The 27,160-nt window shown below is 38.8% G+C and overlaps 1 protein-coding gene across 3 annotated transcripts in view; it reads left to right on the forward strand.

Annotated features, from left to right (window-relative positions):
* LOC147172201 (receptor-type tyrosine-protein phosphatase U) overlaps positions 1 to 25,582 on the forward strand; it is a 213,029-nt gene extending 187,447 nt beyond the window's left edge. For all 3 annotated transcript variants that reach the window (XM_086077670.1, XM_086077671.1, XM_086077672.1), the window contains 10 exons: positions 574 to 671; positions 2,325 to 2,441; positions 5,027 to 5,181; positions 8,136 to 8,271; positions 9,043 to 9,192; positions 11,395 to 11,709; positions 16,719 to 16,844; positions 20,664 to 20,821; positions 22,843 to 22,978; positions 23,057 to 25,582. In XM_086077670.1, the coding sequence (XP_085933796.1) occupies positions 574 to 671; positions 2,325 to 2,441; positions 5,027 to 5,181; positions 8,136 to 8,271; positions 9,043 to 9,192; positions 11,395 to 11,709; positions 16,719 to 16,844; positions 20,664 to 20,821; positions 22,843 to 22,978; positions 23,057 to 23,119 (1,454 nt within the window). In that variant the 3' untranslated portion in view covers positions 23,120 to 25,582. The remainder of the gene's footprint in view (positions 1 to 573; positions 672 to 2,324; positions 2,442 to 5,026; positions 5,182 to 8,135; positions 8,272 to 9,042; positions 9,193 to 11,394; positions 11,710 to 16,718; positions 16,845 to 20,663; positions 20,822 to 22,842; positions 22,979 to 23,056) is intronic.
* Positions 25,583 to 27,160: the final 1,578 nt, after the last annotated feature.

Consider the following 27,160-nt stretch of genomic DNA (forward strand, 5'->3'; position numbering starts at 1 on the left):
TTGCTTAATTAATCATGGAGGAAGCAGATAATTAACGCATTAGTCGGATCTTCCCGCTCTCAGCGGCATTGTGGCGCCTCTATTGTTGCAAAGAGAACATGCGTTTCATCCACGCCATTTTCCATGAACTCAAGAGCACTGTGAGCGTTCGAAAATTCCGCTCCACCGACTCCAAATTGTTAGGAGGCGTGTCATCTCCTTGGCAGCTCCTGTCACCGAGTCACTCAAGATCGCTCTTTCACAGAGATGAAACTGGGAAGAAAAAAAGATGCCAATAGGCTTCCTGTCTCACTCCCATCTTGTTTTAAAGTCGCTTCTTGCTCTTCTAAACGTCTGAAAGATGATTGATGATCCTCCGGGCTTTCATCATCATCTACTGTTGTTTTGTCACCCGCGGCATCTTTCTTCTGCCGGGAATTCTCCTATATAGCTTTATTAACGGCACAATCTTGTGAGATCCTGCCATCCGAGGAAGGACACTAAGGTCCCAATAACGCATGAGTTCTCAATGCAGCAGAGATGACAGCTGTTTGATGCTGTTCTTTCCTCCTCCCCCCCCCCTCGACCTACCAGGACCCAAGCAGGAGACGCTCTACGATTTCTGGAGGATGGTGTGGCAGGAAAATTGTTTCAGCATTGTCATGATCACTAAACTGGTGGAAGTCGGCAGGGTAAGACATATACACCCTCCCGTCTCCAGTCTTAACTGCACTAAGATAGACAATGGTTGTTTGTGAATGAGCTGTTGTCACCCAAGTTCCAGTTCCCTAACATAATAGAGATCCCCCCTCCCCCACCCCCAATAATAACAATGATATCCTAATATGAGATAAGATTGCACAATAATTGTTATATTCGAATACATCATATCTATATGACTCGATAAGGGAATTTTTCAAATAAAAACTTGTCCTGAAAATCAAGCATAGGAAACAATGAGTATGAAAATGCACCTAAATACTACAATATAAATCGGATGTATTAAAATGTAAGTAATGTTTAAGCAAACTTTAGCAGAATGTAATAACACATCTCAATTGTCATTTAGGCACTGATTTAAAGTACACGGAGAATACTGAGAGACCAATATCATACTACTACTAATAATAAATAATAATAATAATAATAATAATAATAATAATGGTAATAACTAGACTAAGTGCCATTTCTGCAGAAATTGTGTGGGAATGCTGAAAGTTGAATGCTAATAGTTGAATGCTAAGCTGAATGCTTATGAAGTAAAGTGAAAGATAAATTCTGTGGAAAATTTAGAAAAATATTAATTGTAGTTGAAAGATAAATGAATAAAAAGAACACTTGAACTGCAATCTGTCTAAGGTAGGACTTGAACCATCGCCTCCTGTTTACCGGTCAACGCTTATTGTGGGAATGTTTTCAGCATTCCCGCAATAAGTATATCTCAGTTGTTATGTAACAGAAACTACGCAATTGCCACATTCTTCAAATCACACTTTTTTCAATATAGTTTGACTGCAAGTCGTATATCGTTGCTGTCCTGTGACAAACACGTATGTCCATTTTTGTTATTGTTTACCTACATATTGTTTTTTGGATGAAACTGTAAGTGTTTTTTACAGGACGACGAAAATATGTAAAAATTAGAGCTCGGCTGGCATTTGTATTGGCAATTCCTTTGGTGCATTACCACACGTTGGCCAGCAGGTGTATAATTTGGTGCTGATGCGCATTTGGGACACCTGTCCTTAATGGAGGCCTGCCTCTTCTCCTTGCCATTCTAGTTTCCGTATCAAAGTGTCAATGGATGTAGGAGGAGTTTGTTCAAATATGACCTCTATCAAATCAACCTCGATGATGGTTAAAATAACAAAAAAATTTAACGCACCCACAATTTGGATTTCCATTTGGAAACTACTGTGAGAACAGTCAACAAATAAGCAGTGGATGTTTTCAGGGTGAGACCAAATAATACCTCCTTTATGCTACGAGTCTACGGTTGATTACGCTGTTTCGTGAAGCGGTTTCAAACAACACAACCCACACGTCCCACCAGATATCCTCCCTTTTACTCAAATGAAAATTGCAAACTCTTTATGGCCTATAGTATTTGAACACAAAATGTCAACATCAGCAACTATCCCTCGCATCCGATACACAATAAAATGGTGGCAGCAGCCATGACAGATGGACTATAAAGTGTAACCTGGTCACATACAATAAACAAAACTAGTTGAGACTGACTCAACAGCGCTTCTGTTTTTTGCAGCCAAGTTGCGCTCTCCGTTCTGCTTCAATTGCTTCATGACTAAAAAGATGGTTGATGGTGCAATATTTTTCATATGCAGGTGAAATGCTGTAAATACTGGCCTGATGACAGCGAGATGTACGGTGATATCAAAATCACCCTGCTTAAAACGGAGACGCTTGCCGAATATACAGTCCGCACTTTTGCCTTGGAGAGGGTGAGTTTATGGTCAAGCATGCATTTATTTGCTCTTAGAATAATTATTGTGTGCATGGTGAAGGCCTTCACTCATATGTTATAATACATCATGAACATTTTTATTATATTTTATTCCTGACACTACTGTTACTCCTTACACATTTTTTTACAGATTTTCAGCATTACAACTTCAGGATGTTACAAAAAAAGTACTCATAGGCATATATTTTTCTCATTCCAAAAATCTATGGAGGGGGTTTCGAAAATTTCAAAATGTTCACTCAAAATGTTCCAATTCATTCCCAACGGCACATTCAACATTCCACATTTACATCACATCAAAACATTCAGCTCATTCAATTCACCTTGGGATTTTCATCATGCCAAAAATTCCCACTTACCAAAAAAAAAGGTCACCATTAAAGAAAGTACCCACCAAAAATGTAAAAATAAATACATAAATAATAATAATAATAATTTTGGGGGGGGTTCTGAAACGCAAAATGTTTAAAAAAAAATTAAATTAAAAGCCCAAAATTGGGATTTTCCCCCCCACCATTTTAAACTGTTCAGCTTGGCCATACCAAAGGTTTTTTTTTCAATAGAAAAGCCAAAATTATGTTGTTGTTTTATTCTACTCTAATTTCTACTTTTTTTTTTACCAATTCGAACTTCAAACCATTCATCTTATCAAATTTTTTTTATTTTTAAATAAATGCAAAAATTAAGATTATTTTTGTTTATCACCTAACTGTTCTAACTTGAAACCATTCAGTATATTCTTTTATTTTAGTTTTTTCCTCTAACTACTTCATTTTTTGAGCAATTCAAACTGTTACAACCTTAAACTGTTCAGCTTATCACGACCGCACAAGTTCTTTATATTTCAAAATTAAAGCCATATATTAAAAAAATGTGTTTGTTTGTTTTTCTCCTCTAATTTCTACATTTTCACCTTCAACATGTTCAGCTAATTCAGGTCAATGTATATCATTCGATGTCATTCAGTATCATTCCAAATGATTTTTCATTCTCTACGTGGTACATGAAATCAAATTTACAAAAGTTTGATGATGTTCCGCCTGCATGTCCAATGGCATCCCTTGCATCCTTCTACAAAATTCAGAAGTACTCTAACCAGAATGTTGAGGGGACCAATAATTGTGCCCTTTGCCGCTTTTCCATTAGCCCCGCACGACACACTACCACACCACACTGTACGGAAAGACACTACACGCCCTCACTTGCATTTCCATTACAGCAGGCGCGCGGCCGGGTAGGGGGCGGGATCATTTGCGTGCGGCTCCGCAATAATTTCATTAGTGGCAAGTCGCGGCAAAATTGAACCATATTTACAATTTCATATGGACCGCCATGATTGAAATATTGCGATCTTGATTTCACGACCGGCTCGTGAAGCTATTTGTGAATGGAGAGCTCGGCCTCATTCCAAAATAAGGAAATGGGCGTGATCCGCGGCGTTGCTTGTTGCGTTGCTGTCGGCCTCAAAATCAGATGACAGTGACGACACGGCCCCGCTCGGCGCCAGACGACCGGCGCTGCAGAACCACCTCCGGAGAGGGTTCTAAAAAGCGGTTCCGTTGTAACTGCTCGGCCCCGAAAAAGTCCAATGGAGACGCGAACATCCGGGGACAAAAAAATGCCACTTCGGTGTGGAACGGATCCGGTGGAAAAGCGCCATTTGTAAGGAATGTAAAGACTTGCTCTATCCCTACTTACTTAGCGGTGAGCTTTCCAAAGGCACATTGAAGTGGTTATGGCAAGGTTGGGATAGGGCTTATTTTTGCTCCATCACTTTCTGTGGATCATTAGGAACGACAGTCGACTTTCTCGCTTACCTGCTGAAGTAAGCCTTCAAATTAGAACTAGTGTGTTAGAAACGGATTAAATACTCGACAGGGTTGGCTGCTGATAGGCTTGAGGGTCACGTTTTAATCTGTGAAGAATTAACAGTCATTATAGAGACGCCGCTGCTTGCAATTCCAGCGCGGCTGTTCTAGAGTTTGGCCCGGTTGGCCTTCTTTGCCGTCTGTCAATCTCCTGGGGGAGCCTCACTGGAGGAGCTCCAAGCATCTCCCAAAGTGACAGCGGCACAAACACAGCATTATCAACACACTGTCACACTCGCTCTTTCGTAAGCATACTGTGCTGTTTATTCAAATCAGCAGGAATTTGGGAGCCGCTGACAGCTTGTTTTTGAGAGTCTAAGCAGGGTGTGGGGGGCGGATTTCTGTCTTCAACAAATCTTTGCTTTGCAGCTTTTACTTTGTCGTCTCCGTATAGAGGGAGAAATTGTGGTGTGACTGCAGCCAGCACCCCCTTGAGCTCAGAGAGCCTGAGTTATTCCTTTCCGCGTCTGTAAAACTGCATCTGCTGCGAGTCTGCGATGCCCTGAGGCCCAACTGTCCTAGAAGACCTAAGACCCCATATAAATAATGCCCACAGCCAAGAAATCTGTCACATCTATCACAGAGGGGGGAACATCACTGAATAGATGGGAGCGCATCTCAAAAAAGGGCCCCGTGGCTCTGATGCAAAATGCTGTGTTTTACACGCTCATGTTAACTATGTTTGTGTTGACAGAGAGGATACTCAACCAAGCATGAAGTCCGTCAGTTTCACTTCACATCCTGGCCTGAGCACGGGGTGCCCTATCACGCCACTGGTTTGCTGGCCTTTATACGAAGGGTAAAAGCCTCTACCCCTCCTGACGCCGGTCCCGTGGTGGTCCACTGCAGGTAACGTTCTTTTCAGCCTATAAAGCCAAACGTATCATATTAAATACAAGACCGTTTGAGCCCTCTATTTCATGAGTGTAATGTTTTTTTCCACTTTAAAACCCTGTTAGAGGGCAGTGTCACCCGGCTGATGGCTTTTCCAGCAACCCAACTGAGAAAGGAATACTTATTAACTCATTCACTGCCATTGACGGCTATAGACGTCAAAAATTCATTTGAACTATTTCTATTAGTTTAATATTTTTTCCACTTTTGTTAACAAGAGTATGAAAACCTAGAAAAAAAATATTGTACATTTAGAACAGATATAAAATGTGTGATTAATCGTGAGTTAACTAGTGGTTAATTACGAAATAATTTAATCACCTGACGCCCCTAATTTTGAATAATCTTTTCTTCTTTAAAAAAAAAAATATATATATATATATATTTTTTTGTTTGTTTTTAATAATCTTCTCTTTTTAAAAAAAGAAGAAAGAAAAAGAAACGATTATTAAAAATTAGGGGCGTCAGGCGATTTAATTTTTTAATCAATTAATCGCATGACTTCACTAGCTAACTCACGATTAATCACAAATTTTATAACATTTTATATTAAACCAATAGAAATAGTTCAAATGAATTTTTGACGTCTATAGTGGCAGTGAATGAGTTAATAAAATGTTCTTTCAGATTTTTGGGAACGCTAATATGTTTGATATGTCTGTTTATTATTATACAGTTATAAATGTACGAATTTAAAACATTGTGACTGGATGTATCAAATATGACACAAATCAAAAGGCATTTGTGGAAGTTGATTTAGATTTAGATTTTTTTTGTTCAAAAAGACAAAAATACTCTATATACTCTATATACTATACTTTCCATAGAATCTGAATTTTCTCTTATATATTTCATGATTTGGAACGTGCGAAACATAATCATCCTCCCATCCTATCAAATAACCGCCCTTGCATTATATCATTATCATTATGAATGATAATTAGATTTTAACAGAAGGTAAAATTGTGACAAGCTTGGCACAGGGGGCTGGAAATGAACTTGACTTTGACACTTCCGATGTAAGGAATACATTGCAGTTACTGTCGTTTAATATCAATAATTTTGTTTAATATGCATGTTTGTATTATGACTTTGAAAGTTATCTTTTGTGACGCCAGTCCTGGAACCTCTCTGACACATCTTGTAATATTTTGTGCAACATTCTGTTAAAAGCGAAGCAAGTTTATTTGTATAGCATATGTCATGTACAAGACAATTCAAAGTCCTTTACATAAAACATTCAAAGCATTGCAGAGAGAGAAACAAAATATTATTCAGACAAGGGATGTCAAAATTAATGTGTTAATTTTGAGTTAATTTAAAGTTCCTTTAACATAAGTCCCCGTCAAAATTGAGAATTTCACAAGTTACTTCATGTTAAAGATTAGATAGCTCTTAATATGAAAAGAGAAATGCACTGAGCTGTAACCAACATCTTACAAATGCAATGATGCCATCTAGTGGCAGAAAAATTACCTCAACACAAGTTACTATCACACTTGTTTTTGTACAGTACAGGACCTATTTTTCATTTTAACTCAATTTTATGAATTATTATGAAATTACCGTATCAATGACTAAAAGATGCAGCCATATTTCTATTAGTTCTATTAAAAAATCCACTTTTAATTAACAGTATGAAAACTTAAAAAAAATGTTATTGTACATCTTCTTGTACATTTAGAACAGATATAAAATTGTGATTAATCGTCAGTTAACTATTGAAGTCATGCGATTAATTAATTAAATTAATAAATGAATTAATTAAAAAAAATAATCGCCTGAAACTCCTAATTCAGACATTGCAAAAATCATAATAAAATCATCAAAAATAATTACATGAATGAAGATAAAATGTTTAAAAGGGAGCATCAATCAAGATAAAATAAAAAATACAGTGCAAATAGGGATTAAAACAAGAGAATAAGACTCACAAAAATGCTGCTGTAAACAATAACGTTTGCAGCCCTGATTGTTGGAAAAACAAAACAATTTGGCGATTGATCATTACTTTCATTACATAGTTAATTAAGCAAATTTAATGAAATACTCATCTCTAATTGGCTTCATATTATATCATGACTATGGTCCCTAACCCAAATGTTTTGTATATTATGTTCAATGCATTATTAATGAATAAAGTTGTTGGGCCACAATAAAAAAATAAAAGTCATGTGAGTGACTTCCTTCCCCGAACAAAGCACATTGCTGCCATAACACGGCGTCAAAAACCATGCCCACATTTCAACCTCTGCAAAGTTTTTGCAAGAATTACACACAACTCAGTAACAGTAGTGATGACACGAGCACTTAAACCACTTGAAGTCGGGGAAAAAAACCAGTATAAATGCAGCCAAGTGCCATGTCTAATTAACCTATTCAGCATAACAAAATTGCATTCCCCTGCCACACAATGAAATACAGTTTATTTTTTCAAACGCTAACCTTTGATTTCCATGTCAATGGCAGGTGCTATTCTCTTGATTACATTTATCCCGCTGTTATTAAAATGAAACATTTTGTTACATTCAAGCATGGCTTAGGTTTTCTTGAAGGTAACTTAGTATCTTCTTGGTTGTTAATAGGAGAGCGGCAATGGGTGACCAGACAAGAAATACATCCAGTTACCTTCACCTTTTTAAACTTTTATTCCATCGAACATCTTTCCTGCTCGTCACTAACACTTAACATCCCGATAACATAACAACAAGTCAAGCAACAGTGGAGTTTGCGCGTCACCAGAAGAGAAGCGACTTTGATCCTTGAGGCGCCAGCAGTCCTCTTTGATTTGCGCCTTTCAAATTGGGTGGAGCACCAATAGACGGCAACAGCTGCATGCTTGAAATATTGAAAGGCCAACTCCAAAGACGCGCAAGGTTCCTAATGATGTTTCTGTCTTTGTGTGGCAGTGTGGGGGCGGGCCGCACAGGCTGCTACATCGTGCTGGATGTCATGTTAGACATGGCCGAGTGTGAAGGTGTGGTGGACATCTACAACTGCGTCAAAACCCTCTGCTCACGGCGCATCAACATGATCCAGACGGAGGTCAGGTCAACACGGGTTACACATCCATCCGTCCGTTTTGGCGGCTAATTTGTACAATCTGAATGACCTATGACCAGTTATTATAAAGTGTTACCAAAACAGAATCGTACCAAGGATTGAACCCTGTGGGATGCCGATGAGAAGAGCTTTACAAGTAGATTTTGTATTTGAACGCACTGAGATATGATTTAAAACAGTTAGAAGTAAAGTGGGAACATATAAGTTAAAAAAAACAAATCCCCAAGTTTAAATCTTAAATATACATTTAGGCTTCTTAGGAAATCCAGTAAGTATTTTTATTGTTGTTGGCCTATTTCCCTCTGGGCCAATAGTAAAGGTCAACCTTGTCAAGGTGTGTGCAGCGTAGGCACGTCCTGTTGTTTAGATGTGCAGATAATTTGCATATTCAACATTATGCAAATCCAACATTGGCATTGCTGTTTATTACATTTGTAGCCGTTTGCCGCTTTCCCTTAATTAAAACCCTTACCATCGGTGAATGTTTGTTTTCTTGAACGTGTGTGTTTATAGTACTACAATAGCTTTGTAACACAAGCATCATGTTTCATTTAGAACAAGGAAGGTCATTGAGTTTTAGCCACTGTTCTATTGAGTACATTAATGGTGCCTATTTTTTCCCACAATTCTCCATTCCTGAGGAAGGCCTTCTTAAAGCATACGAATCCATGTCAGACCTGTTATATTAGATCGTGCGTGTGGATGAATAATACATTATTTGTGTTTCTGAACTTCTTCTCTGTTTGCCTACAGGAGCAGTATGTTTTCATCCATGATGCCATTTTGGAGGCTTGCTTGTGCGGCGAGACGGCCATCCTAGTGAACGAGTTCTCGGTCGCCTACAGAGAGTTACTGAGAGTGGATTCCCAGAGTAATTCCTCGCAGCTTCGTGAAGAATTTCAGGTCAGGCTTTGTTTTGTGATGTGTGACCCAATTGCAGTCTGTTTTGGCACTTGTGGAGCCTCAATTTGTTAACATTTTGAAAAGTTTTTTCTCATAGTAAACCATGGAAACAAGAAGAAAATCTTCCATAGTCAAACTGTCGCCTTTAAAAAATAATTCTCAAAATGTTAACTCATTTGCTCCCAAAAACGTATAAATACGTTCCATTTTAAATATTGCCATGCTCCCAAAGACAAATGTATGTTTTTTACTAATTAAAACTGACTAAATTTAAAAAACTAACTTTGTTTTTCCAACTTTAACAGAATATTTTCCCCCAAAATGTTGGAAAACAGTCAAAAAGTCCAATTAAGGTTCAACTGTATTTATCAAACACACCATCTGCGCAAATCTCCTCAAAGGCTGATCAATCCTAATTTATATCAGTGCAGAATTGTATACCTTTGTAGATAAACTCCACCTCCTCATGTTATGCCTTATTAACAAAAAAATGAAAACAAAATACCCATCTTGTAATGATACTCAACAAACCAAAATGAAATCTGATGGTTTCTTTCTTGGCCCAGCCATGCCTTTCCACAATGTTTTACGTAATCATGCTAATGAACAACAATAAACACCAAAATGCAATAAAAAGGTGTTATTTTCTTGTTGGAGGCAATAAAATAAAAATGTGACCTTTGCCTGTAGGTTTTACTTGGCTCCTCCATATTGCACTGGAAGCATCCTGTAGTTCTTCAGTGGAAACAACAATAACGCGATAGGTAGTGACTACAGCTGCTCTGCTTTATTAAAACATTTTGAAATGTGCACAGAAAGCAGGAAGTAGCTTAATGAGCTTGTTTTGTTGTGTTTGCGCCACATGTGCTTCCACAGAAGCCTGTTTGTGTGTGTGTATTGTGCAACATGATTTTAGTGCCACTTCACTGTGTGACTGCATTAAAATCTTTGTTTTGGGAACAACACGGTCACTGCACGTTTTATTAGATGTTGATAAGGAGAGAAGAGAAGCAGCTGTGTTCTCACATGCTCCTCTCGGCTGCCCCCCCCCCCCCCCCCCTCCCAATCCTGCTGCGGTGCTCGTATAGACCGCCAACCGCAATGAATCCCGCTTTAGCATTTCAAAGTGAAAACTGGGGAAGCTCGTGCACTTCCTTTAATTTGATGCGGTTTCATCCTTTCTGTTCTACATGGGAATTATGAAGCATGTATGTTTCGGGATTAGGAACATGTGTGACCAGCTTGACGCTATAATTACAAACATGCCTTGCATTGATGCTGCCGTCTTATCCAACTGTTGTTGAGAAGCCTCCCCGCCACCCAATGAGCGCTTTGCTATGTTTTTTTGCTTCGTGGCAAATGTCTGCCGAGTTCTATCATTGATGTGGAGCCTTGCCAGGCTTGTTTGTTAGCTTGCAGAATTAAACAAAAGCTGCCATTATTATACGTGGAGGATGGCTAACATTTGTCTTAAAAGACAAGATTTGTGCAAATTTGGTTAAAAAAAAAATTACGGAGCACCAGACTTGACATGGAATTTATTTTATTTTATTTTTATTTTATTTTTTTATTTATTGTTATTTTGGCCATAATATAGATACGAAAATGTGCACAAAATGCTAATTTATGACCACAGAATACAAATTTGTAGCCACAAACTGCGGTTTCACCGTATTGACCTTTAACTCATTCAAACACAAAAACGTGTAAACACATTTTGTAATACTTTGTCCTTCACTCCCAAAAACATGTTGACATGTTTTTTTTATGTTTTTTTTTAATCCAAGAGCATACAGAAGGCTTTGATGCCGTTTCTGACATGAAGAGGTGCCTTAAAGCAATGGTAGTTGTTACAAAAAACGGCCAGCAGGTGGCAGCAGAGTATAAGAGATTAGCCTGGGCCATGATGCAACAAGCTCTTTTTGTCAGTCTTTTCACCAGGAATGGGAATAATGATGAAATTTAGCTATATTCTAATGCTAATTTAAAAAAATATATATATTTTTTAACATTCCTGATGAAAGAAGAGACTCTAATCTTTCTTTTGCTAGGTTCCATGTTTTTATATATAATTCTGTGGGCCTTGCAAAATCAGTCAAAATCCAGTGAAACAGCCGGGAGTGAAGGGAGTTGCTGCAGTGAAAATGGCTGGGAGTGAATGATTTAAACTGCACCTCACCATTTTAACATCTCCATTCACAGACACTAAACTCTGTGACGCCGCACCTGGATGTAGAGGAGTGCAGCATCGCCCTGTTGCCCAGGAACCGGGAAAAGAACCGCAGCATGGACGTTCTTCCGCCTGATCGAGCCCTGGCCTTCCTGGTAACGACAGAGGGCGAGAGCAACAATTATATCAACGCCGCTCTGGCCGACAGCTTCCACCAGCAAGCTGCCTTTATCGTGACCCCGCACCCTCTGCCCGGCACCACGGCCGACTTCTGGAGGCTGGTCTTTGACTACGGCTGCACGGCGGTGGTCATGCTCAACCAGCTGAATCAGTCCAATTCCGCCTGGGTGAGGTCATAGTGTTGAATGAATTAATGAATTTGAGATAGATTGATATGGTTTTTTTCCAGGGCTGACACTGATACTGATTATTAGTAGTCAAGGATGCCGATAACTGATATTTGGAGCCGATATTAATTTTCACTAAAAGGGAAAATATTGGCAGTAAAAATAAAAAAAATAGAAACTCCAGCTCTTTTTTTTGAAAGCTTGTGTTTATTGAACAACGTTTAGGGTTTGTAAAATATTGGAGTTTAAAAAAAATCTTAGTCAATAGACATCTTTGTTTTAAAAATCTAAAAGGTTTAGGGCTCTACCAGGGGCAGTAACATGTCTTCAAAGTTAAAAACTTAAATAGCTCCCTATAAGCCGCGTTTCTAGATGAAGAATTTGTAAAGGCTAACAGTAGAGTGGATCGAAAATAGGCAAAGGATCATTAAGAGAATTGTTTTGGTAGAAGAGACTAAAGCCGAAAATGCATCATTGTCGCGCATGAAGGTAAGATAATTTTTTATACTAAATATTTTTTTGCCAATCAGCACGAAAGCCCGATCGGGAGTATATCGGGCCAGCGGAGTACCTACCCTCGAGTAGGACCTCCGCTCGTCCCCGTAAGTTCTTGCAAATGTGGCCCGGTTGGAAAGGCTACTGCAGTGGAGACAAACTGTTTACTATAGTAAATAAAGTTTTTTGTTCAGTAAAAAAATAAAAAATTAAAATAAAAACTTCAAAATGGCGAATGTTGTTATTTGTCAAAATGCTGAATATCAAATATAGAATGAATGGATTTTCATCTTTATTGTTATTGCTGATGTAGATATACAGAGCAACAAACTTGACTGAACAATCACATCCCATTCAAGAAAAATGAAAATTAATGACAAACAGGGGAGCATAGTGTGAGCATGGAAAAAATAAATAAATACAACTAAGCAGATACAGACATGAACTTTGATGAAAACGTGAATGTTACCATTGATTTACAGGGCACCAGTTGACACTTTCTCCGTAGTTTTTACATCACTCTGAACTCTTTTTTTTTTCCCGCACCCTCTGCCATCACTCCATCTGTGTCTTACTGTGCTTGGGATTAGTTCCTTCATGCCATTTTGTCTGCCTTTGATCCCTGACCACATTGATCTCAAGGAACGACTAGATAACACCCGCCCTACTTTTTCCTTCCCCCTCCTCAAGTTCCATCTCCGGAGAATAGGCTCGTACTGCCCTCCAGCCCCATTGCAGGCTTCTTTTTGTTGGCGCCCCACTTTTTCAATCTCAGACTAGAGCATGCCGCATGTCTTCTCTCCTCCTCCTCCTCCTCCTCCTCCTCTTCCACACTATTGCCTGTTAGATTTTAATTGTGTTTCATGTCGTCGTGACAACACAGAAGGAAATATCAGTCGCGATCAAGATGAAAAAGGTGCCAAAAAATATTGAAAATGTAAGAGATAATGAAAGGCAAGCCGTTTGAAAGTAGACGCCGCTCAAGATTGCATTTACAAATGAAACACTTACAAACTTTGCATAATCAAACTTGGCCCAGTAGAAATTGAAAATACAAATTTCATTGTGTCGCCAGGTGAAAGCGCGGTAGCTCACGCTAAATCATTCATCTTGGTCAAAATTGCTCTGAGTTAGTCGAGAGGCTTCTTATGTTTAAAACATGCAAGCCCTTTATGCTCGCTTCTTTCTGTAAAGCAGATATGCAATAACTGCAACATGTTGAGTCGCTACTGTAGGTACGTTTCTCCCTGTTTTTATCAACTCGCTGGGAAAAACAAAAAAAATCTCGTTTCTTTCAGTGCAGTGCAGCACTTCTTGGCTCACGCCTGAAAATAGAGTTGTTGCCACTTTTTTGGCAAGTTTAATCACAATACTCTGTTATGAGCGCTGTTGGGGAGTTAATTTGAGGGATTGGAGTTCTCTGCCTCCCTTCTTGCTGCAATCTCATAAAGAACATTACAGCTCCCCATCTCATTCTTCTTCTCTGCTATTATTAACAGCGGCCTGCTGCGTCCGGCCGGGCACCTCCTGTTGTTCCATTGCTCCTGTAACCCGTGTGAAATACAGGCTGGCTTTAAATGCATCAGCTCTTCCCAGAATAGAAAATGAACTGCCTTTAAAGGGGAAGTCAACCTTAAACATTTCTTGACAATAATTTTGGGACTGATGAACAGAATTCCCACCTATGTTGTTTCTAACCTTGATTGTGGGAATGCTGAGGCATGTGTTATTGTGATTTTTATCCTGCACAATTTTTGTATTGCGGGGTATTTATCGTCTGATTCCACATTGCCTACAGTATTCTCACAATTTAAGTACAAATGCAATATTGAATACTAATCATTGTCAAATTATTTCACTATTAATACTTTGTAATTTTCACATAATTTATCTTTCAATTTACTTCATACAAATTCAGCTTAGCATTCAGCTATTAGCATTCAGCTTTTATCATTCTCACACAATTTCTGCAGAAATTGCACTTAGTCTAGTTTTCATTATATCAGGCACTTTTTATTCTCCACACTTTTTTTGCCGTTCATCAACTCCCACATAATTCGCTCAGATTTCAATTTGCTTTAAAAATTCACGCCTCCCGGGATATATATATATATATATATATATATATATATATATATATATATATATATATATATATATCATGTGATTCCAGTCCCTTTCCATGCCCACTTCCATGCATACAACTGATCATCATTACCAGGTGTCTGCTACTGCTAGGTGACGCAGTTGGTAAAGTGCGTTGTCCGGTAACTAGGAGGTTGCAGGTTCAAATCCCACCTCCTACTGTACATTGCAAATATATCCATGGCTGTTATGATATGCATGTATCCCAACAAATTATTAAATAATAATTTCAGTGAAATTATTAAATGCATGTTAGCTTTCAGCATCTGATGACACTTTTCAAAATAAATATGCCATTAGCCATTGATTTGAACAAGTCAATTTAGGTCAGTGGTTAGGGCAATTGCTTGCCACCACGGAGTACCTAAATTCAAACCCCGCTTGGAACACATTTTAGTACATTCGATGGTTCGATACCAACTGACTATCATATCAGGAAATGGATTAAGTTGACTGAAGATGACATCACAGCTCACCTCATTTCTGAAGCTCAGCTGTGATTGGTTGTTGCCTGAGACCTGAGCAACTGTAATGTCATCTTCAGTCAACATCAAGTGGCAAAATGGCCGCCTTCTCAGATTGATAAGAACTGCTGGATTTTGCTGCTTAACTCATATCCCACTAACGCAATATTAACCAAAATACCGTATTTAGACTAGTGGGGCTGCATAGAACTTATTATAGTCAAGACATTTTTGGAGACTTCCCCTTTTACGTTTTTTGAATCTTATCATTAAAAAAAAAAAAGTTCCTGGACTGATATAGCAATAGATGCAGTATATTTCAAATTCAAACTACAAAAGTGTCGCAGTCATGAAACTTTTCACACCTCATATATCATAAATAATTGGTGGGGTGCATTGTGGCTGCCTACAATTTGACATTTCTTCTTTGCTTCCCTTCGTATCAAAGTACTGTGGATACTTTAGTTTTGATTTTACATCTGAAATCTTCTGATGTGAGTTAACGATGTCTCGTATTGGAAATAGGAAGAGAATCATTTATAACTGGCCGCTGGTTGTGTACTTTGGTGTCTGGAACTACCAGATGGAACCAGCAGCGTTTGATGGCGAGAGGGACTTGGGCAGTCGTCTTCACGCAAGACGAACGACCCGCCGCTTGATTTGTTTGTTTTGACTGCACATCACAAGCGAGCGTACATGCTATGACGTCACATTCCCGCAAGGGGAGCAAATTCATTAATTGAAAGGCTTAGGTTTTGAATGGTCTATTTTGCTTCGGTTTTATAGGCTTTAGCTTTAATCGCCTGATAAACAAATCCGAGTTCTTTAGCAAGTCTCTTGAGTTATCGAAGCTATGCCGTACCCTAGAGTGTAAAACATCTTTACTGTCACCGTTAAGACCGTTTGCTTGGGCACACTCACACTTTATCTCTCTTATTGATGTATTTTATATCCAAATGGATACTTCATTAGCTCACACTTTGAAAACTTCCTTAGTTCTTTAGGACAGTGTTTCCTAACCTTTTGACCAAGGCGCATATTTTACATTAGAAAAGTCTCCCACGAAACACAAATGGTACTGAAAATATGCAAGTATATTTTTATCAGCTTCTTCAAATCTATTTATTTATTTATTTATTTAATAAAATACCCAAAGAAGTATCGCGGGCAGAGCTCTATTTTTATTGCTGGCATGAATCATGCAGATGCAGGTTAGACCCAGTGTTGGTAATTTCACAGATGAGCGCAGGCCGGTAGATCTGCGAGAACTAGGGCTGCGCCGCTGCGGGGGTGATCACAGCTAACTTTATTCGCAGAAAATCAAAGGGACTCCTTTCAGTCCTTTTAATGAGACTTAAAATCTTACGATTAACCAAATGTAATACAATAATTCCGAGGGTTCGATGCCGGCTGTTCACATATTTATGAATGAAATATGTCACGTTAGACTTGCTGACTGCCCTGTGTCCATCTGTGTTAGTCGTGAAGCACTCCTCCAGGTGCATCTCCTGACTATAGGTTGATACAGGATTGGATTTTCACGCCCATCCCAGTCCCGCACCATGGTAAAAAATAAAATAATAATCCTGTCCCATTCTACTCTGACTGCTCCCATTTTGGAGGTTGTGTAGTTCTTCTGGCTAACAGTGTATACACTTATGGAAAGAAAAATACAAATGGCTGCACAGCTGTCCAAGTTTATTTTTCCCCTCTACTGGATGATCCTGCTCCCATCCGCGGCCATGAACTTTTCATCCTGTGCCATCCCAATCCCGTGCTTAAAGTTGACTCCCATCCCGTGGAAATGCACTAACGCTGTTGTCAGATGTGATGTCTATGAAAAGTTTTTTTTCTAAATGCTAAAATTCCATTTGTAACAAAATGATCTCGTTGTCCCACCTGCAGCCGTGTGTCCAGTACTGGCCCGAGCCCGGTCTGCAGCAGTATGGCCCAATGGAGGTGGAGTTCCTCTCCATGTCAGCTGATGAAGATGTCATCACGCGCCTGTTTCGGGTCAAGAACGTCACAAGGGTGAGCATCATCAGGGTTTCAAAAAAAAAAGAGAAAAGAATAGAAACACATGCACTTGTCATGTTGCTCCACTCACATGTGATAGCTTATTATTATAAGCTTATTAGAAATGCATGAGCTGTGGACCATATGCGAGTCATCTCAAAGTCAAAGCACTGTAGGCTTGTCTGGGAAGAAGAAGAAAAAACAAAAAGGCTGAAGTCTGAGGGGAATGATTTAAATTTCTATACAACTACTTTGTGTGTGTGCCAGCTGAAAGGCTGAATGCATAAGTTGATGGTGGATTTCGACAGCCTTGGCCTCTTCATCTTATCTTGCTTTACGGCGCTTACTCAACTGCATCTCTCAACTTCTGGAAATTAATTTGAAAATACAGCCCACAAATTTATGTCAGGTTATTCATCCGCTGTATTATAGCAATGCTTGGCAAGTTACTTCAAAAATGCAATGTATTACAGTATATCATACATAATGTATATTATGGAGGCTTTCTCTCGGTACGCCGTCTTCCTCCCACATTCTAAAAACATTCATGGTAGGTGTGAATGTGTGTTCCGTTTTAATGAATGTGCTCTGCAAACGACTGGTGACCATTTGAGGGTGTCGACCACCTCTTGCCCGAAGTCAGCTCAGATAATCACCCGTAATGAGGTCAATTGGCTGGATGAATAATTAAGGTCAACATTATTTTGCTGTGTCTTTTTGTGCACAAAACAAATTTTCTGCTACTTTTGGATTACTTTCACCAAAACAGCTGCTGAATGCTAACGATTTAAACTCAGATTTACTAACTTGATGGTCTTCAACAAAACAAGATCTTAATACAAACTGCTTCACAATTTTCAATTTTTTTTCTCAAAGTCACTTTGTAATTTCACTTTTATTCCTCCTGATATGATGGACCAAAGCCTACTTTGATTTATTCTGTCAAACCAATCAGTGGTGCTGCTGTAATGATTGACAAGTAGACCACCCAATAATCGCTCACAGTGACTTAAAGTTGGCCCATGAAAAACAAAATTTCTTTCCATTTGTGAGCTGACTATTTAACTCATTTGCTCCCAAAAAATTTATAAATACGTTCTATTTTAAATGTTTAAGTGTCCCAAAGACGTATTTATATGTTTTAGGTTTTTATTTATTTATTTATGCTAGAGCATACAGAAGGCTTTGATGCATGCAGCCTCACAACTGCACAGAACGGTTGAAGCAATGGTAGTTATTACAAAAACGGCCAGCAGGTGGCAGCAGAGCAAAAGAGATCAACCAGGGCCATGTTGCAAACAAGCTCATTTACCCACGGTTTTAAACTGATTTGTGAATAATGATGAAACTTAGCTATATTCTAATGCTAATTGTTGCAAAACGGAAACAGATAGAACTACAAATTTTTTCCCCGATGAAAGAAGAGACTCTAATATTTTTATAGCAACAGTACACAATATTCTGTGAAGCTTTCAAAATCAGTCAAAGTCCAGTAAAACAGCCGGGAGCAAAGGGGGTTGCTTCAGTGAAAATGGCTGGGAGTGTATGAGTTAATGATATGTTTTTTACTATTTTTATAGGGATGGGCGAGTACCAATAGCAGGTATCGGTATCGAGCCTTATTTCAAGGTATCTTGTGGCCATTTTACGTTCAGGAAATAGAAAATAGAATTGCCATGAATTTAATTTGTTTTTAATTATTTGTCTTTTTTAATTAAAAAATAATAATAATTATGTATCAAAAGTACTAGTGTATCGGTACTTGGTATCGTCATCGTTGACTACTCAAGAGTTGAGTACTTATACTGGTATCGAACATTCCTACTTTTTCCTTGTATTTTTTTTATGCCCATCCCACATCTGCTCACAGTAAGGTTAAAATGTATTGTAACACATAATAATGAGATTGTAATGTTTACGTTACTGAAAAGAATGCCTTTTATTACTGTGATATTTGTACATTTTTAATGAGACATTTTCATGACAATGACATGTTAGAGAGCATATTTGCCGATGCAAAACATACTGTGAATACAACAAAGACTCACATAGGATATTAATTCAGGTCTCACAGCATTCTTTTGTATTTGTACAGTAAAAATGTGAAAAATTGTTGTCTTTAAGGGAATGTTTTGGATTTGCTCTTTTCCCACCACACCACAATTTGTATACATCAGCTCATGTTTTTCCTCACACACTTCATTATGTTGATTGTGTGTACGCAGGTAAGATTTTATGCACTGGAATCTGCATAAACGCATGCATGAATTCTGCTCCCTGTCAAGCAATTACAAAAGAAAATCTGCATTCAAGGTGTCTCCCCCCGGCCTCCTTTTCGCTCACAAGCGGGCAACACAACTTCCTGTCTTGATTGCCATCCTCACCTCTTTTGTCATCTGCCCTTGAGTTGACCCTCTCTCGCTCGGGCACACGGAATTTTGCAAGCAAAGTGACAACCATGTATGCAGTATGGAGGAAAAGCCAAAGGAAATGCTGTGTAAGCACGTGCATGCGTGGCTTTGAGAAGCGTAAAAGAAAGAAAAAACAGGCCAGTGTGAGGGCTGTAAAGCAATTCCTCCCTGTGTCATTGATGTCTTTGCACAGCCAATTTGCATGACTTACACTTCTCAACTGCTCCTTAAGTGTTAGGTGAGTCTTGAGGGCAATGTTATAAACACGCAGAGACCTCCTTCTGTCACACACACACACACACACACACGCACACACGCGCGCGCGCATTTCCAGTTGGTGTGCCACTTGCTACTGCAGACCCATAGATCTCCGAGTCACTGTGCTGACTGAGCACAGCTGAGAATGCCAGCAGGCAGCCTGGGGAACGCTCAAACACAACTAGTAAACGACAGTTGCAAAAATAAATAAATAAATAAATACGAATGCAGCTGCAAATACATGAGAGCCAAAAGAAGAAATTCTTTCATTTGCCCGTATGAATTACAGAGTGACTTGCAATAAAGTGATGATGACAATATCGCAGTCCAGCAATTATGCGCAATAAGGAAAAAAATTCAGTGTATGTGAAGGTGAATTTATCCTCAATTACATTAAGCATCTACCTGGGTTATGATAGTTTGGGATTATTCATTATAGTTATTTTTTATTTAGTTTCATTTCATTTAAATTTTTATTAGTTTTAGTATTAGTTTTTGTTTTGTTTTTGTTTTTTAATACAGCAGAACCTCAAGTTGTGAACTTAGTTGGTTCCGTGAGTCTGTTTGTAACTTGAAAAATTCATAAATCAAGGTCATATTTGACATTGAAATAAATGGAAATGCAGTTCCAGACCCAAAAATAAGTAAGGTTACTTTTTTACTTGCAGCGATTAAAAATAAATACAGTATAATGCTCTGGAGCCACATGTGGAAGAAAAGCCTTTTGTAATTAAGCGATTAATTGGAATTCATCAAAATTCAAAAATGTGATTAATCTGTTTTAAAAAAAAATAATCGTTTGACAGCTCTAATATATATATATAAAATAGTACGTAGATAGAGGGAATTTTTCTATAAAAAAAAAAATTGGGGGCGTGGGTAGTTTCAGGTTTTTTTGTGGGTTTTTTGTTTTTGTTTTTCTTTGCATTTTTATTTTATTTATGACTATTTCAAGTCCAAAATAAAAAATGAAATTCCAATTCATCTTTTCTGTGGCGTAAGCAGATTAGAGCAGACTCTAATTGTGTTCGGAATTGCCATTTGGCGGAACGTTCCGGTTTAGATTTGGTCAGTGTCACCGCGTCAATTCCTATTGGCACAACCTCCCGCACACACGCTCCTCCAGCCCGCTCCTCATGCAGATACTTTTGTTTGTCATCGTCAGCTGCAAGAGGGCCAGCTGGTGGTGTGTCAGTTCCAGTTCCTTCGCTGGTCGCCATATCGGGACGTTCCCGACTCCAAGAAGGCTTTCCTCAACCTGCTGGCTCAAGTGCACAAGTGGCAAAGAGAGTGCGGAGAAGGCCGCACCGTGGTCCACTGCCTGTGAGTAATCAGTCGGCGACATGATGTTTGCCCATTTGAATTGCGTTGCGTTGCGCGCGACCACCCCCACTTTGTTGTCCTGATCCCACAGCGCACATGCCGCTTTGATGAATATGAATGGGCCGTCCAGAGCATTGCCAAGCCATCACACGTTATCACTCAGCGGTGTCACACAGTATTACTGGCGACAACCGGCAACGAGATTATGGAGATCAAATCAATTACGACTTCATAAAAATGTGACGCTTCTCATCGCAGCAAATCCGGGGGGCTGCCACAGCACGGACAACAATTGATTAGCTTCCAATTGCTTTTATTGGTTGCTTTCGCTACCTTTGCTGCATTTGCCTCAAGAGAATGCGAGTGGATTGTCTTTTAGTACTTTATTGATATTGTCTTGGGTTTGTGATGACCAGAGCAATAGGTTCGAGGAAATGCCAGGATGCACTTATTTCTCCATTTTCCCCCTAACAGCTTTTCCCAATTTTCTATTAGCGTGCCCAGGCAATGTCCAATATTCTCTTTTTAAGAGGGTCATCCGATTAATCGTACTTTGTCATCACACCGTGACATTCCAATCAGCCCTTCATCTACGGTAGCCATGTTTGCTAACTTAAGTGGTTTACTTTAATAGGGACCCTGTGAGCTAGAACAACTTAAATAATGGATTGGGGGAACAAATTTTCATCAGTGCAACGTAGGACCATACACTTCCTAACCAGATGCCATTTTAAATATGGACAAACTACGTGCAAAATACATGTTCTTAATATATTTCATTTTTCATCAAATATTTCTCAATGCATGTATAAAAGATCCTCTACCCTAACTCAACAACAAGGGTTTGAAACAAACAAAATAAAATAACCACATACTGCATATCACCCCCCCCACCACCCCCACACACTCCATCACAGGGGCAAAAGGCTCTCTTGCATAAAAATACTGAACAGCAAACTAACCCCCCCCCCCCCATAAAAATAAACTTCCTCAAAATTTTTATATCATTGAGGTTCTATTTTTGCCATGCATGTCAAAAATATGATTAGGCCTACTCACTTTGTATTAAAGGGCAGTATAAAGGTATAAATGCAACTAAGCCATGTTTGCCATCTAGTGGTGAATGGTGATATTACAACTTACTTTAAACTGCAGTTGACCTGAATACTTCGGATTCGGGTACCCGCGGATTTGCATATTTTCAGGGTTTTTTCCACGTATTTTTTTAATATATATTTCGGGTATTTGCCGTATTTTCCTGGGATTTTATTTCACATTCTCCTTCTTTTTCTGGGGTAACCATATATCTAATGTTCCTCAGCATTTTTGTAATTTTTTTTTACAATATTAGTTAGGAGGGGAAAAAAACAGTATATATTTATTTATTATTTAATTATTTATTGAAATGAATAAATCAGCCACTTAGAGTGTGGTCGGGGTCACCAGTTGCGGAAAATAGAAAAGAAAAGGAAAAAGTTAATGATCATGAAATTTTATGCTATGATAGAAGTGGAATGAATATATACATTTTTTTTTTTTTTATATATATAAAGTTAAAAAAAAAAGTGTAATGAACTCCATTTGTAATTTATCAATATGCAATGAGTGTTCAATACAGGATCAAATTAATTTAATGGTCCCTGTTACTGTAGTGTACTTATTATTTATTCATAGTCCAACAATGACACTTGTCCTGGAATGCAACATTAAAACTGCATACGTCAACTGCCATGCACATATTTATATCAGTAAATAAAAGCCAAGTTTCAATTAATCACAATTTAAGCATATCGTCGATGTCCTGTGAAAAACACTTATGTCCATTTTTTTTATAGATATGTATAAATGTTTATGTTTATGGGATAAAACTGAATGCAGACGTCCTAAAAACGTGAAAAACAAAACAAAAATTTCTTACCAATGAATATGTAGGAAGGTCTCGCGCCGGGGAAAAGTGTGACGAGACAGCTGCGATGTCTTTTGGGAAAAAAATGTTGACGTTTCTTCCATCTCCTCCCCAGTAATGGTGGCGGTCGCAGCGGGACCTTCTGTGCCTGCAACATTCTCCTGGAGATGATCCAGTACCAGAACATGGTGGACATCTTCTACGCAGTCAAAACACTACGCAACTGCAAACCCAACATGGTGGAATCCCTGGTGAGAAGTTTGTAAATAATGCAGGAAGGCGCTTCACAATGTTGTGACACTTGAAGAACGATTTGTGTTTGTTCTCAGGACCAGTATCGATTCTGCTATGACCTCATCCTGGAGTACTTGGACTGCTTTGAGGGGAGATAGCAACTAAATGCAGAACAAGAATCTCACATGCTCGATTTGAGGTCGTGCGGAGGCTTGTCTCCGTCACTGCTTGGACCTGTGCTCTTGGAAGAACTGAAAATGAACACGAATGGGGGGAGGGGGGGGGGGGGGGGAACGTGGTTCTGAATTTTAACCTTTAATGTACAGCCGTGATTTCCTTCTTGTGGTGCCGTTTGACCTTTTTAAATATTTTTGTGCTTTCGCCTCTGTACTTAAGCTCTGTTGTGCCAAGGCTTTCAGTAGCCCCTCCAAAAAAAAGAAGAAAAAACTACAAACGGCAAAATTGACCCGTGTTATTGTTAACTTGGCCGCGGTTCATCATTTCATTCAACAGCGAAGAGAATGGACGTTTATCTCTACGTGGACCTTTTCTTTTTCCCGCCAAGAGCTACTTATATACACACAACAGCAGTTCACTGTGCTTGTGGCATGAATTAACTAGCATACCATAAACTGCCTTATTCTCTGACAATAAGACACAATCAGACCAAGTCTAGACAGACCGGCCAAGGGATTTCCCAGTTGAGTGTCGTCTTCTATTTTTGCTGTCTCGTGTTGGCCACACGGATCGTCTTTTCCTTGGACTCATTACTGTTGCCGGTGCCAAACTCTTCGACTGACTTGAATACGCTCTTTACTTTTCTTTGTATGCTTTATCTTGATCCGTTTGCATTTCACTCTGTGATTGTATCTCATATCCAGTGGGAAAAGAAAAAGGAGTATAAAAAGGGTTTTCACCAACTGTAGCTGTTGAACGAAAGTGTATATTTGGATTATTTGGTAACATTTGAGAGGCCTCTGCATTGGGTAGCATTTTGGAAAATGTGGCATGAGGGATCGTTGTTGTTCATTGTGGCTTAAAATGACTTGAAATAACAACTACAATTAAATAGAAAGTGGACAATAATCACTCTCCTATAATTGGTTAGACTAACACCTACATTTAGCGTCTTTAGCACTAGCATACTGTACATATTACAACCGTTTTAAAAGCTGCTGTTGTGCTTTATAATTAAATTATTTTCCACGCAGTGGTGAAAGCGAAAACAAAATGAAACCAACTATTTCGAGAATTCAAATTTACAGCAAAAGCAAAACTGTTTCGAAAAGTGCTAATGCTTTTTTTCTATTTATGTTAACAAAGCTAGCTAGCTAGCTAGCTAACTGGCCTTAAAGGTGCCATTTTGTCTCTGGTAAATTAATATTGAATAGTATTGATCATTTGTAAGTGATGTTTAAAAAAAAATGGCTAAAAAGAATAATAACAAAGTGCTGCTAACACTTTGTGGAAGTAAGCAGTTATCTTAACCAAGCTAGCTAATGGCCCCTAATAATTGTGACGTAAATAAATCAATTAATTATTTAATTAAAATAAGCAATGATAATAAATTGGCCAATAAGACAAACATCAATAGAAAAGATACAGAGTTTTTTTGTTTTTTTTGTCATCAGATAAAAAAAAAAAAAATGAATATTTAGACCTCCATCACATCACCGGTAATTCTATTCAAACGCCGTTAGAGCAGTGGAAAAGTCACTGGTAGATCTTGTACAACATGTCAGAAACACATTTTAAAAACATGAATGCGCCGCCAGGGAATTATTCTCAGTTGTCCTCGTATTTTCCTCCAAACGCAGGAATCTGTTATCTGCGACCAACCATTATCATCCATCATCACCCTTTAAAATGCTCTCGCTAGCATATCTCCCCAAACAGCATAAAAGCAGCTTTTTCCTGGACGTGCCCTAATAGACCCCTGAAAGCCACAGAAGCTGACAAATGGCAGCTCGGTGAACATGTTGCAGCTGCACGGAAGAAAAATAATGTGCACTCACAGAATGACTCTGGAAGGTGAATGAGGTAGCTACTGTTTAGCCAGTTTTCAAAACGTACCGTGCACGATCACTGGATTAAAGCAGCGAGTGCCTGAACACGTTTTTGTGGCAGCTGGAGAGAATATGTATATACAAGCTGTACATTGTCATGTGAATACTTTTGTGAATAGTATACTATGTTTGCCCAATTGTGACTACTCCATAACCATGAAGTTGAATGTCCTGCAAATGACATTTTTCTTTAGTTAATCTGCGGTTTTAACAACCCTGTCCGATCGCGTGCAGCATGTTTGACTCCGTGGTCATTTCAAAAAGTCGCCCCCCGACCCCTCAGCCCAACCCCGCTGTGCTTTTTCAGCAGCTCCTCCCACCATGTGAGTGCACCGTACTTTTGCCATTCCAAAGCTTTTAACGATGACTGCGCTCTGACTGCCACCAGAGTTCTGTTGACTTCACCTGTTTTCTGTATAAACCAATGATACATGACTACTGTGTTTCTGAGCATTGTGTTTGTGACGAAAAAGTGTGTATTTACATAGCGGGATGGAGAAGACAAGAGTTGTTTGTCTAAAGGAAGTTTAACAATAAAAGAGCAAGATGGGGAAAGATTGGATGTTGTCAATTTATCACTGGCTCGATTCTCAAAACTGAAAACACTACCAATTTCGCTTATAATCAAATATACAATAAATTCTCACCAGGAACTAATTAATTGAATCGCTAATGCTAAATGCTATATTGGTTGACAGTTCAAAAGCGCTAAACAAGACAGACCATTATCCAACCTTTTTTTTTACTCATTGCCGGGAGCTATTGGAAGCTAGCTGTACATTGTAACATTGGAAATATGCCGCTGGAAAAGCTCAGCTTGTATTGGATCTGACTAGTAGACTAACATTAGGCTAGTAGGACTACAATTCCCATGATTCTTAGACACTGAAGCAGGAAGTCATTCTAGTTACGGTATGACGAAAACACGCCTGTTAGCTAGGCTAATTTCCGATTCTTAGATGCATCGCGATTCAGACATGGACGAGTCTGAATCGAGCCACTAATGTCCACGTTTTGATTACTAAAATAAGTTAATAAAGATAAATATTGCGGAACTCAGAAGCACTGTACCCGTCAACTGCGGGGACACTTTGGGAAGCAAACACGCAAGTGCGCACACGCCGTGTAGATAAAAAAAGAGAAAACAAACATGGATGATGCCAAACCTCGCCGTGAGATCCAAAAAGCTGCTTCCAATTTAAAAGCACGTTCGCGTGACGGCAACAAGATCAGACGACATTCACTATGACGGCAGAGAAAAAACTTCCTCGATCATGGAAGTAGGATGTACGAGTCCTTAAGTCGGGCACTTCAAATTAAAAGCAACAGTTTATTTGACGTTAGTGCGCTGCCGCTATGACTTGTCAAGAAAGCTACAAACATTTAATAAAGTAACGTGCCGCCTTAACAAAGGCTAACTTCAAAATAAAGCTCAAGAAAGAATACGTCGATGCCATGCAATAACCTTACCACGCTTTTATTTTGAAGTTGGCCTGCATGGTGGCGTGACCGGCTGACGGCTACCATGATTTGTCTTCTACACATTTCGCCTTGCCTTGTCGTCGATTTTAATTGCCATTACATGACAACAGCAACACATTGTCATCCCCAAGTCATATCAATTGCTAATTTAGGGCGCTGAGAAACGTTTATTACGCCATCATTGTGTGATTCGGCACAAGTCTCCGGTGTTAGCGGCTAGTCGCTAGCTGCTAGCAGTGAGTGCACAGGTGGCTGCTTTTGAAGTACTGGTAGGCTTTGCTTTCTTTCTTTGCCTCATTTCCAATGGTGTGAACATGGTCTGGTTTGTCATTCACTCTCCACGTAGAAGAGTATGTGCCTTAAATTGCAGTTTGAGGTATTTTTCTTTCTTAAAGAAAGAAAGAGATAGAACGTCATCCTCATTTTCTTTATAAAACTTTTCTTTCCCCTATTAAATAAATAAAAACATTTGTCTCAATATGTCAAATATGTCTTGTCATCCTACATTCTATATGGACATATTTGACAATTTGAGTTGAATCTTGTTATTTAATGGGAACAAGTGTTTTATAAAATAAAAGGAAGAAAAAGCTCTATCTATCTTTTTTTTCTGAAAAATTATCTGATCCGTGATTCAAATCTGTGAACTGA

The sequence above is a fragment of the Leptonotus elevatus genome, chromosome 6 (genome assembly GCF_054856555.1).
Source record: "Leptonotus elevatus isolate MCC_2025b chromosome 6, RoL_Lele_1.0, whole genome shotgun sequence".
NCBI lineage: Eukaryota > Metazoa > Chordata > Actinopteri > Syngnathiformes > Syngnathidae > Leptonotus > Leptonotus elevatus.